The sequence below is a fragment of the Hippocampus bargibanti genome, linkage group LG15 (genome assembly GCF_051943395.1).
Source record: "Hippocampus bargibanti isolate YZ-2025 linkage group LG15, ASM5194339v1, whole genome shotgun sequence".
NCBI lineage: Eukaryota > Metazoa > Chordata > Actinopteri > Syngnathiformes > Syngnathidae > Hippocampus > Hippocampus bargibanti.
The window spans coordinates 2,680,777-2,692,781 of NC_142748.1; the positions used below are offsets into that span (position 1 = coordinate 2,680,777).

The window sequence follows — 12,005 nt, forward strand, 5'->3', positions numbered from 1 at the left end:
GTGATTTGTTTAATTCCAGTCATCAAGCACACAACTTACGTGATAAGGATTGACTGGTTTTCTCTATCTAGAAGAAACAAAAGCACAGTTTCAATCTAAATTGCGTTGCTCGGAACAAAATGCAGTTTTTTTTTCTTGTGTGAATAATACACGCAGTTTACCAGTGAGCATGAACTGATAAGCATTGTCCGAGATGGAGAAGATGTGTGGTGGTGCCTCCTGTCGCTTTTTGCCCCTGTAGGCCACCACGACTTCTTGATTGTACACCGGGAGCCACTTATAAGGGTTCACAGTGACACAGAAGAGTCCGGAGTAGGTCTGAAAGCACATCACATGCGGTATCATATTGTTATTTATTTATTTATTTATACCGCTTTATCCTCACTGGGGATGTGGGGGGTGCTGGAGCCTATCCCAGCCGTCTGTCTATCTCTGTCTCTCTTTTTTCTGTCTCTCTCTGTAAAGGTCTATCTGTTTATTTTTGTTTATTTAGCAATTTCAAAGTCAAAGTCAAAAGTCAAAGTCAGCTTTATTGTCAAATATGCTAATATGCATGACATACAGCACAGATGAAATTGAATGATGAATTTGTGGATCAAACCTCTAAATATGGAGGACACTGATTTGCTGTGGCGACCCCTTGAAGGGAAAAGCCGAAAGGAAAAGAAGATTTATCAATCATTATTTTTTTATGAATGTATTTTTAATGTATTTTATAATGTATTTATTTATAATGTATTTATTTATTTATTTATAGATGTATCAATGTATCTACTTATTGATTTGTTTATTCATCAATTGGTAGATTTATCAATTATTTTTTTGCATATATGAATTTATTCATACATTCATTTATTTAGTTAATACATTTAGTTATTTGGTTATTTATACATTTAGTTAAGTAGTTTTGTATTAAATTAAATTAAATTTGTTTTATTTTATTTTATTTTTTTTTTATTTTATTTGTTAATTTATTTATTTTGTTTTTTAATTTTATTTCTTTTTTTATATAAATAATCCCGAAACCATAAATAGATTTAAAAAGAAAAAAACACATTTTATTTATTTATTTATTTATTTATTTATTTATTTATTTATTTATTTATTATTATTATTATTATTATTTTAAATTCATTTTTTATTTTATTTTGTTTTATTTTATTTTGTTTTTTTATACAAGCCCCAAAAATGTATATTGATTTTATAAAAAAAAAAAAAAAACACTCACGTAAATCATCCACGCTGAATAACGTTCTTTGAGGTTGTACAGCACAGCAGCCTCGTTGAGGTGGGTCATCATGGCCATGTCCTCAATTTTGTCAAATTTGGGCGGATTCATGGAGAAAATATCGTCGTCCGTCACCGTGACAACCTGCAACGTTGAATCACGTAGCTCATCATTCTGCAAAGTTTGCTTCTTTTCCACTTCAACCGTTACCTTTCCCGCATCTGTTTTAACAATCACTTTGCCTTTGTCTTTGCTCTGTATCATGCCTTTTACAAAAAGCTCCTTCGAATCCACCACATACACTGAGGTTTTGGCATCAAAAGCCCGATTCTGGGCCTCAATCCTCTCCCGTTCGGGTCGCCTCAGGTACGGGGCGGCCTCCCCAAACACAGCCATATCAGCATCCATTTTCACTAAAAATACACATAACCACTGTTATTCATTCAACAATCAGATTTTGAAGAACTAGCTTAGCTACATGAAACACGACCGTGAAATCTATTACTCAATGCCCGAAACAATTAAATCATCAAACATACTCACGAGGAGAAGTGTCAGCTGAAAAATGCAAACGACATGGACGCTAACGTCTTTTATAAGGTCTCTGACATCTATATTTAGGTCATCAAAGCCATGTAGAGAAGGCCGTGATTACTTTGGCATGTGGTATAATGGGCATATCACTGAGCTTTTGTTGTAAACCCGAGGCATGGAGTAACTAAGATTAGGGATTCAAAAAAAAAAGGATAGCGACCTCTACAAGCAATACAAAAGCTTTGAAACAATTACGGCTCCGTAGAAGATGATTCGTCCTTGGCAACGAGCATAACATACAAGAGATGCAGTTGTCTTCTTTCACTCATACTGTTTAGCAGATGAGAATCTCAGAAAGCAGAGTGAAAAGACAAAGTACAGTATGTGTCAAGACAACATCATAATACTGACAAATAGTCCATCCTTAAAGGACAACAGACACCATTTTTTTGTTTCCTAACTGACATCAGCTCCGTTAGAAATGGGCTGATTTGTCCGCTGGGAATTTGTGTCAACTAGTATCAAATAGTAGTCTTGGTGCAACACAAATATTCACCATCGTGTATATCAATATTCACTATTACTTTATTACTTTTATTATTAGTAGTGTTTTCAACAACTCCTGTATTTTGTTTTTCTACTCTTTCTTTCCTCTTCCTTTCATAACTTTGCTGCTGTGTTACTTTCGAGTAGAGTGAACGCTGGCGCGAATGGCTGCCGCTGCTCACCCGCACAAAAAAATCCTGTGACTGTAAAGTGTCCTTGAGAGTCTTGAAAGGCGCTTAGAAATTAAATGTATTATTATTATTATTATTAAAGTGTCCCAAAACTACTTCAAAATGACCTTGGAGATGGCGAGTTTTCAAGGTCCCGCCCCCTTTTTCGTGACATCACACCAGGAGTCTTGCCTTGCTCTCAAATCAAAACAATGGCTTCATTCAGAAAATATGCTTTCTTGTTACTCATCCAGTTATGAATATGATTCAAATAGTTCTGAAGAGGAAAGCATAAATGTTTGCAATCGATTAAAGAAGTCCTTCCAGATCAATTCGAGCCGTCAAGACTCCAAAGTAGCGCCCAGAAATTGCACAAGATGGCGCCCAAGCTCCGTTGGAAATGGGTTGATTTGTCTGCTGGAAATGTGTCTCAACTAGAATCAAATAGTAGTCTTGGTGCAACACACAACAATTCACCATCGTGTTATTTATGTGTTTTCCTTCTAATTTCGCCATCAACACGGATCAACACGAAGTTTTCAGAACAAACAAAGTACCCAAAATGCATTCTCAGTCAAGGGCGTTCCTGACGTGACATCATAATAGATAGCGTGCTAGCTAGCTAGCTATCTGATACACTGTATTATCGGCACCCAAGCATGAAGAAACAAAACCTGAACAAATTTAGGAATGGAGCGAATAAGATCATAGCAATGTGACAATTTACCCGCATGATAACACACACACACACCCTGTCCCATTTTATCATCATAGTCTTTGAAGTGATCCATTTAAACTGTCACTCAGTTTAAAATCCCTTGTCAGGGTCATGCAGGAGAAAATGAGATGATTGTCAACTGACAAGATGGGTGCTAAATCATAAACAAGCAGGCTATGATCCTTTATCTCACGTTGTTTCGATCTTAAGTATGGGAGTCCCATCCAGTTTGATATTCTTAGGGACTGTCCTCAAAGGGACAATGCAGCTCTGTGTGGAAGTGGATTAGCACCGCAGACATTTTCTCTCCATTTTTTTTGTTCTCCCCTTGTTTTAACAGCCGTGTGTGTTGTGTGTTTGTCTTGATCGAAATGGTTTTGAACGGCACCTCCTCATGTGGCTAAGAAAGCCTGGTTGAATGCAACGGATGGCGACAAGACTTGATTGTAATCTGTATTGTAACAGATGGTCAAAGCTCATAGCTTATGAGTAAATGTCAAGTTGATTTCAAGTTGTCTAAATAAGGGGGTGCTAAGCACGAGGCCATGCTCTATTATCTGTCTGAAATTGTGTTTTGATACAATAGTTTATCCCAATGCTACAAGCTTATGAAATTCATTGGGGCAAATGCAGCCCACCCATCCTTTGCTTGCCGATGGTCAGTGGAAGAACATGTCTTTTAGAAATGGTTTTTACATTTTTGTTGGACTTTTTACATGATGCGAGGGTGGTTGAAAGTATGAAAATGGACATTGTGATCTTGGATCAACTTTAAAGGTTTAAAAAAAACACCACCACCAATAATAATAATAATAATAATAATAATAATAATAATAATAATAATAATAATAATAATAATAATAATAATAATAAAAACGATGACAATGTTAATTATGATAATAACAATGGTAATAATAATGATAATAATAATGATAATAACAACAATAATAAGAATAATAAAATAAATTACTCCTCCTCCTACAACTATTAAATAATAATAATGATAATAATAATAACAATAATAATAATAATAATAATAATAATAATAATAATAATAAAATACAAATAATAAACATAATAAAAAATAATTTAATAACAACAATAAGAGCAATAATAACATAAATTACGACTACTACTACTACTCCTAAATAATAAAAAACTAATAATAAAAATAACAGTAATCATAAATTGTTAATAATAATAATAATAATAAGAAGAAAATAAATAAATTACTACTAGTCCTACTCCTACTACTCCTCATACTACTACTACTACTACTACGACCACTACCACTCCTACTACTACTACTACTACTACTACTACTACTACTACTACTACTACTACTACTACTACTACTACTACTAATAATAATAATAATAATAATAATAATACCACTCCAAATTGTCCCGAGGTGTGAGTGTGAGAGTGACTGTTGTATGTCTTTGTGTGCCCTGCGATTGGCTGGCAACCAATTCAGGGTGTCCCCCGCCCCGTGCCCGAAGACAGCTGAGATAGGCTCCAGCAACCCCCGCGACCCTAATGAGGAATAAGCGGTACGGAAAATGAGATAATAATAATAATAATAATAATAATAATAATAATAATAATAATAATCATAAAAAAATACTAATAATAATACTTATTAATAATAATACTTATTAATAATAATAATCAATAGCATGTCCCACAATGTCGGGATGATATGCAAAACAGATTATATATGGATGGATAATAGCCCTGTGGACTGATAAACTTGCTGATACTCCAGCTCCCCAAAACCCTGAAAGAGAAAGTTGATAATAATACTGTATCTGACAGCACAAAACAATAAATTACTCCAGTAATATGTTGTGATTCGAAGCAAACTTTTTTTTTATTGATTGAAAATTGATATATATTCTAGAAGAGTATGAAAAAAATATACCCCAGTAACAAGCACTACAAAATGGACATAATGGTGTGGAGTTTGCATGTTTTCCTAATTCTTGATTAAATAAACTTCAGGAATGAACTAACTAAGCTCCAATGACATTTTTCCATGTTTTTCTTTCCTTTTTAAGAATACATGCTGTGCTGTAGGCACAAAGGGACATAAGTCTTCTTGTGCCAGTCCCAAGCCCGGATAAATGCAGAGGGTTGTGTCAGGAAGGGCATCCGACGTATAAGATTGGCCAAAACAAACATGCGGATCAAACCTCTAAAGATGGAGGATACTGATTTGCTGTGGCGACCCCGTCAAGGGAAAAGCCGAAAGGAAAATAATATTTGTATTTATATTTATTTATATTTATTAGTATTTATTTATGTGTTTGTAGGTATGTATATTTATAGTTATTCATATTTATTTATAAGATATATATATATATATAAGAAGAAGATGCACGTCATTTCGACAGCCTGGTAGTCGAGTCCTTAGCACTCCGACAGTGCAAAAGTCGTGAGTTCAAGACCCGATTCGGCCTCCCTGTGTGTAGTTTGCATGTTCTCCCCATGGTCCCGCGTAAGTTTTCTCCTCTGGTTTTCTCCCACATTCCAAAAACATGCATAGAAGGCTGATTGAACACTAGAGATTGTCCCTCAGAGTGAGTGTCAGTGGGGATGGTTGTTTGTCTCTGTGTGCCTTGGCAACCAATTCAGGGTGTCCCCCGCCTCTTACCCGAAGTTGGCTGGGATAAGCTCCAGCAGTCTGGACGATGGATGGATGGATGGATGGATGGATGGATGGATGGATGGATGGATGGATGGATGGATGGAGCACATCATTAGTACAGAAGTATAAGTGCATCGTCGATATCGGGGTGTTGATTCCAACACACCTTTTGTAATTTTGTGAAATGTATTCATTTTATTACTTGTTTCTTTATGCTGAAATTTTGTTTCAAATAACGTTTTGCTCTTTGCATTCACATTGTTCAGTAGAATAGTGTTTTTCAAAATATTTGGTGAATACTCGCAGTATTTTACATTTGTTTCGATGCAACTTCGATCATAGTACAGTATAGTAATTTAGTCACCACCTTTTGGCCATTAAGAGAAATGCAAGTGTTTCGAGAAACACATTTCGTTGCTTACGGAAGTCACAAAAAATGATGTAAACATGTTTTATTATTAGGTTTTATCATAGTATTATTTTATATTATCTACCATAATTAGATCATATTGTTTCATAATTGCTGAGACATGCTTTTATGTTTCGAATTTCTGATTGGCCGAAGAAAATGAAAACAGAAAGTTACCCAGAAGGTGTGTTTACGAATCTCACATAAGAGGCCGGCGTTTCGCAATAAACCTACGTTTAAAGTCCATCTATCATTTTCCCCTTTTTAACGTAGAAGAATCCATGAATTGAAAAACGTTACTTCAATTTGCACTGATAAACGTCCTGTCTGTGTTTTATTTCCTGCTTCTAAATATATTACATGATTGACACTTTTTAATTCGCCCCCTCTGACGTCCTTCGCTATTTTATTTTAGTTTGAAGGGATCAAGCCGGAAATGAAATGCCGGCACACCGATACCGACAATGGACAAGAAGCTAGCGTCTTCGGAACTGACGTGTAAAACATGACGAGCAATGCTGAACGTGACTTCTCATGACACGTGAAGGAATTGTGCACCTGCAACACTCCCATTGACACACCGGGCCACCGTTGTGAGCCAAGAAAAGACCGGAGATGGACGACAGTAGTCAACGAACGCCACTGTTTACATTCGGCGTGATAGCAGACGTTCAGTACGCCGACATGGACGACGGGCTCAATTTCAGCCAAACAAGAAGACGATACTACCGAAGTAGTCTTGACCTGCTCAGAAAAGCTCGAGAGACCTGGTCGCATTCTTCTCCCCGTCCAAAGTTCATTATTCAGCTGGGAGACATCATCGACGGCTTTAACAAGGATCGCGGAGCCTCCACCCAAGCACTGGAGAAAGTCTTGGAAGAGTTTAGCCTCAGTCCCATAGAAGTGCATCACGTTTGGGGCAATCATGAATTCTACAACTTCACCAGAAGCGAGCTGTTGCGTTCCAAGTTGAACAGTTCCGTTCTTACCGACATCAATCTCAGTGGAACCCGAGCTGGTGGCGATATTTACGCTTATAGCTTCAGTACCTTTCCAGGGTTCACATTTGTCGTGTTGGACGCTTATGACGTTAGCTTGCTTGGTGTTGATGAGGACAGTTTGCAGTACCACGGTGCTTTAAATTGGATAAAACAACACAACAACAACGAGGATCTTAACTCTCCTCCAGGTAAACACACATAGAGTGATACTTTGGCTTACGAACTTAATTGGTTTCCAGACAGTGTGTAAGGCGACAAGTGTGTATTCCAAAAAATAATTTCCCATAGGAAACCATTAAAATGAAAATAATCCGTTCCCAGGTCCCCATAAAACAATTTTCCACCTTCTAAAAGCCTTAAAATTACACAAAACATACCTAATTTTATGTATAATAAATGTGCTATGGTATTATAATTAAAGAAATAAAATGTATAATGAAATCATTTAATTTGCCTTTGTGATGGTCATTGATGGCTTGATGGAATGGAGTGGCCGGTTTCATCAATCAGCATTAAACACTTGATGAGGAACGTAACCTTCTTTCACCATCTTGAGGAATGATCCCTTGTAGGTGCTTTCTTTGTGATAGTTTTATCATAATTTTTATCATAATGCCAAAATGGAACTGTATAGTGCCACTTAGCAGTTTTTTTGACAACGATACTAGTGCAGCGTGTTCTACCGGAAACAAATTCCTTGTGTGTTCTACATACTTGGCAATAAAGATGATTCTGATCCTGATTCTGATTCTGATCTAGTTCCTCATCAATTGTGTTCTGTTTAGCTGGGTTGATAGCTTTTTGCATCACGTGTACAGATGGCTTGTGCGGGTTATTTGCGTAGCTTGATTTATGGGATATTTTAACCTTGCAGTCAACACTGCCTTTGAACTATCAAAGTTGAAACTCTCACCGTCGTCTGCCTGTCTTTTTAATGTTTAAACCACCTCCCCTCACTGCTGCATTCTTGACCAATCACGTGGCTTTAACTGAAGATTGGGGGCGGGGAATAGAGGACAAAAACAGTCGGCTGCCATTTTGTTGTTAGAAGAACGGGCTCGTTCGTGTACGAAAAAGTTCATATGCCAAGGTAAAAATTTCATAAATGTAACATTCGTAAACCGAAAAGTTCATTAGCCAAGGGGTTCGTGAACCGAGGTATCACTGTATATCCTATTGACGTTTTCTCTACGATGTCAAAAGTACTCTCCCAACAGTCTAACAACCGCACAATAATTAACAGGAAAAAAATGACAAATGACCTTGAAAATAATCATCAAAAACGTTCTGATCTGATTACAGATCATTCTGATCTGTAATCGATATCATCTGATCTCACTCGTGGAATCCAAAGCATAAAACCTTGAAGAAAACAACTTTATAGTTTTCAACTACAGTCTTCAGTTTGTGTGTTTGGACACTGTCAGCACAACTACACAAATAAAGCCATCATACCATTTTATTTTACATAAACAAATAACTGGAATACTTTCCCCTTTTTGTACCTATCACAGGATTATTTGATGACTTGGAACAGAGGTTCTCAAAGTTCAATGGTGGCTTCAGCAAGGCCCAACTTGACTGGCTTAAGTCTGTTTTGTCGTCGGCAGACAAGAAACGTGACAAAGTCACAATTGTCAGTAAGTACTTTTTTTTTTTTTTACGACCTGTGCGTCAGCATCCTTCGATAACGGTGTCAGAATTGTTAATCCATTTACAGCAGGGGTGTCAAAGTCATTTTTTTGCCGCGGGCCACATTGTAGTTATGGTTTCCTCTCGAGGGCCGTTATGAATTTGGGGAACCCATTAGAATGTTTAAATCCCTTCAAATATTACATATAGAGCACACAGCAAATTAATGAATAACTCGTTTTCAAATCTGAAGTCAAGAATAATGACTTTTTTTGTGGTTGACATCCAAAAATATGAAATTTTGGCTCAGATTTTAGCAATCATCATGGAATTTAACAAGTTTGATTTGCTTTCGCGGGCCGAAAAAAAATGATGTGGCGGGCCGGATTTGGCCCGCGGGCCTTGACTTTGACACCTGTGATTTACAGTATCTGTCTCCTGGGCTTCTGAATATGAATTTACAATTCTTCCACTACTCCAAGTGAGCACTCCTGAATACATTTAAATGTGAAAGTAAATGTAGAAAACCACACAAAAAATATCTTCCTTGACTGAATGGGAATAAATAGTTTAGGACAGAGTGGAACGTCAAAGGCAATGGTGCCCAAATTATGGCATGTAGGCCATTTTTGGCCCAGTTTCCATTTTGGGGCATCTTATGGCTTGCACTGTAGCATTATAAGATTTGTCATGGCATTCAATGCTACTAAGTTGTGGTTAAAAATTGAACACATGTCAAAAATGAGGTCTCAAAATGTGTTAACTCATTCACTGCCATTCATGAATTTATTTGGGAATTGAAAATATGACGTAGAGCACCATTACCAATTTTGTTCAGGTTTTTTTTCTTTGTTTGGGTGCTGAAAAAGCGTTAGCCATGGCCTCTGGGAATGTTTTTACCTTCCACAAGAGGGCAGCTTTTCCTTTGTTTCTCCATGTTAGCACTTCGTTGTAGCTTCAGCTGTTGTTAAAGCGCCATATAAACCAATATGTATGTATTGCATTTTATTTTGGACAGCCACCCTCATTTCAAGCTCATATAACTCCAGACTGATATAATTTAGGAATGAACTCTTTTTTTTTTTTTTTTTTTTGATGACAAACGAGAGTCGAAGGTTTCTTACGCTGCATTGAATTCTTATGTGGTCCTAAAACTTAATATTCGGTGGGTCCTGCAATTCGAGTGACAATGACAAAAACCCTGGCACTGGCATTTTTTTTTTGCACGTCTGGCAGTGAGTGAGTTAATGGTATTGTTTTACTTTGCAGGTCACCTCCCAGTCCATCCGTTCTCCACAACTCCAATGTGCCTGGCATGGAATTTTGATGAACTCCTGTCCATTATACAGTCCCATAATTGCGTAGTGTGTTTTATTGCCGGGCATGATCACGATGGTGGATATTGCTTAGATAAAAATACGGGAATTCACCATCTTACGCTTGGTGGAGTCATCGAGACGCCACCAAACAGCAACGCGTTCGGTACCATCTCCGTGTATGATGATAGGATGGTCTTAAAGGGGGTCGGGAGGATTCCAGATATTGACATTGTCTTTCCTTGATTACCTGTTTGTGAGGTAATGATAACCAAAGATCCAGAAACTTTTTATTTGCTGTGTAGGTTATCGCTTTGCATGTACATTTGCCATATAATATGAAAACCTACACAGTGGGTGTTTATGAGGATCTGTCAGGGAACATTGTTCCACTTTGCACATGAATTATTTTGCACTGAAGTGAGGACAGTATATTAATTATTGTCAAACATGTTTTATGAGGTAAAAAAAAATGAGTGTCATCAGGGCATATGTTCCACACACTTGTAGCATTTTTATTTTAGCTAGCAATATTTTCAATGATTTTGAGAACATTTTAATTTAAAATAAAACAGTTTTAATCATTCAGTTATTTTTAAATCACAAGCATTTTACCTGTCTCGTTTATATGCAAATGCTTTGTCTTAAAGGACAACCGACGTCTCCGGACAAGTTGTGTCCATATTTTGTAAAATGGCTTCACATGACTTCTACTGGGCGTATTTTAAGAAGATTCCACCGCATATAGCTATGTTTTACGTTTTAAGACTCGCGCTGAACATTCAGGAAGTCTTGTTTTTGAGTTGGTGACGAGTCCGTACGTGACGTCAAAAAAGGACCGCCTCCTCACCGTAAAAAAAGACACATTGTAGCGTCTTTCCATCACGTCAATGTATTTTTTGAACCATGTCTTACACCCAAAAGCCGCCAGCAGAGGGAGGCAAACTCCATGGAAAGAATGTATCAGAGCTGTATAAACGAGCTGATTCATTCCTCACCGGAGCTGGTTGCCATTTTTCTGCCTCTTTTTCAGACACACACCCCCCCGCCCGTTTGCCTCAAAATGGCCAAAATAAATTCTTTAATCGATTTCAAACATGTATGCTTTGCTCATCAGGACTACAAAAAAGAAAAAGTGACGTTGGTTGTCCTTTAAAGGACAACCGACACCACTTTTGTTTCCTGACTGACATCAGAAAAACTTTTTATCGCATCTTAAATACACAAAACACGCAGGCGGATATTTTTAGTCAAATGCAAAACACTAATGTGAGTTTAAATGTCCCAAAACTACTTCAAAATGACCCCGGAAATGGTCAGAAGGTCCCGCCCCCTTGTTCGTGACATCACGCCAGGATGTCTTGCCTTGCTTTAGAATCAAAACAATGGCTTCAGATTTTGAGAAGATGATTTCTTGTTACTCATCCAGTTATGAATATGATTCAAATAGTTCTGAAGAGGAATGTATAAATGTTTGCAATCGATTAAAAGAAGTCCTTCCGGATCAATTCGGGCCGTCAGGACTCCAATGTAGCATCCCAGAAAATGCAAAAGATGGCGCCCAAGCTCCGTTGGAAATGGGCTGATTTTGTGTCAACTTGTATCAAATAGTAGTCACAATGATTCAGCATCGCATTATTTATGTGTTTTGCTTCTAATTTTGCCATCAACACGTATTAACACAAAGTTTTCATACCAAATAAAGTACCCAAAATGCATTGTATGTCGCTTTCTCTGTCATGGGCCATCCTGACGTGACGTCAGCAAAATGCATTGACGTGATGGAAGGACTGCTACAATG

The 12,005-nt window shown here is 37.2% G+C and overlaps 2 protein-coding genes across 6 annotated transcripts in view; one reads left to right on the forward strand and one right to left on the reverse strand.

Annotated features, from left to right (window-relative positions):
* The window catches only part of LOC148887093 (myosin-2-like), a 31,398-nt gene extending 29,274 nt beyond the window's left edge, over positions 1-2,124 (reverse strand). For 4 of the 5 annotated variants that reach the window (XM_089014811.1, XM_089014812.1, XM_089014810.1 and 1 more), the window contains exons 1-4: positions 1,439-2,124; positions 1,229-1,372; positions 162-318; positions 40-67 (exon numbers count right to left, since the gene is read on the reverse strand). In XM_089014811.1, the coding sequence (XP_088870937.1) occupies positions 40-67; positions 162-318; positions 1,229-1,372; positions 1,439-1,636 (527 nt within the window). In that variant the 5' untranslated portion in view covers positions 1,637-2,124. The remainder of the gene's footprint in view (positions 1-39; positions 68-161; positions 319-1,228; positions 1,373-1,438) is intronic. The other variant, XM_089014813.1, reaches the window with a different exon arrangement.
* A 4,573-nt stretch (positions 2,125-6,697) lies between these two features.
* Positions 6,698-10,889, forward strand: adprm (ADP-ribose/CDP-alcohol diphosphatase, manganese dependent). The gene is made up of 3 exons (XM_089014824.1): positions 6,698-7,444; positions 8,771-8,896; positions 10,158-10,889. The coding sequence occupies exons 1-3, from the start codon at positions 6,871-6,873 to the stop codon at positions 10,448-10,450; spliced, it is 993 nt and encodes a 330-aa protein (XP_088870950.1). The 5' UTR covers positions 6,698-6,870; the 3' UTR covers positions 10,451-10,889.
* Positions 10,890-12,005: the final 1,116 nt, after the last annotated feature.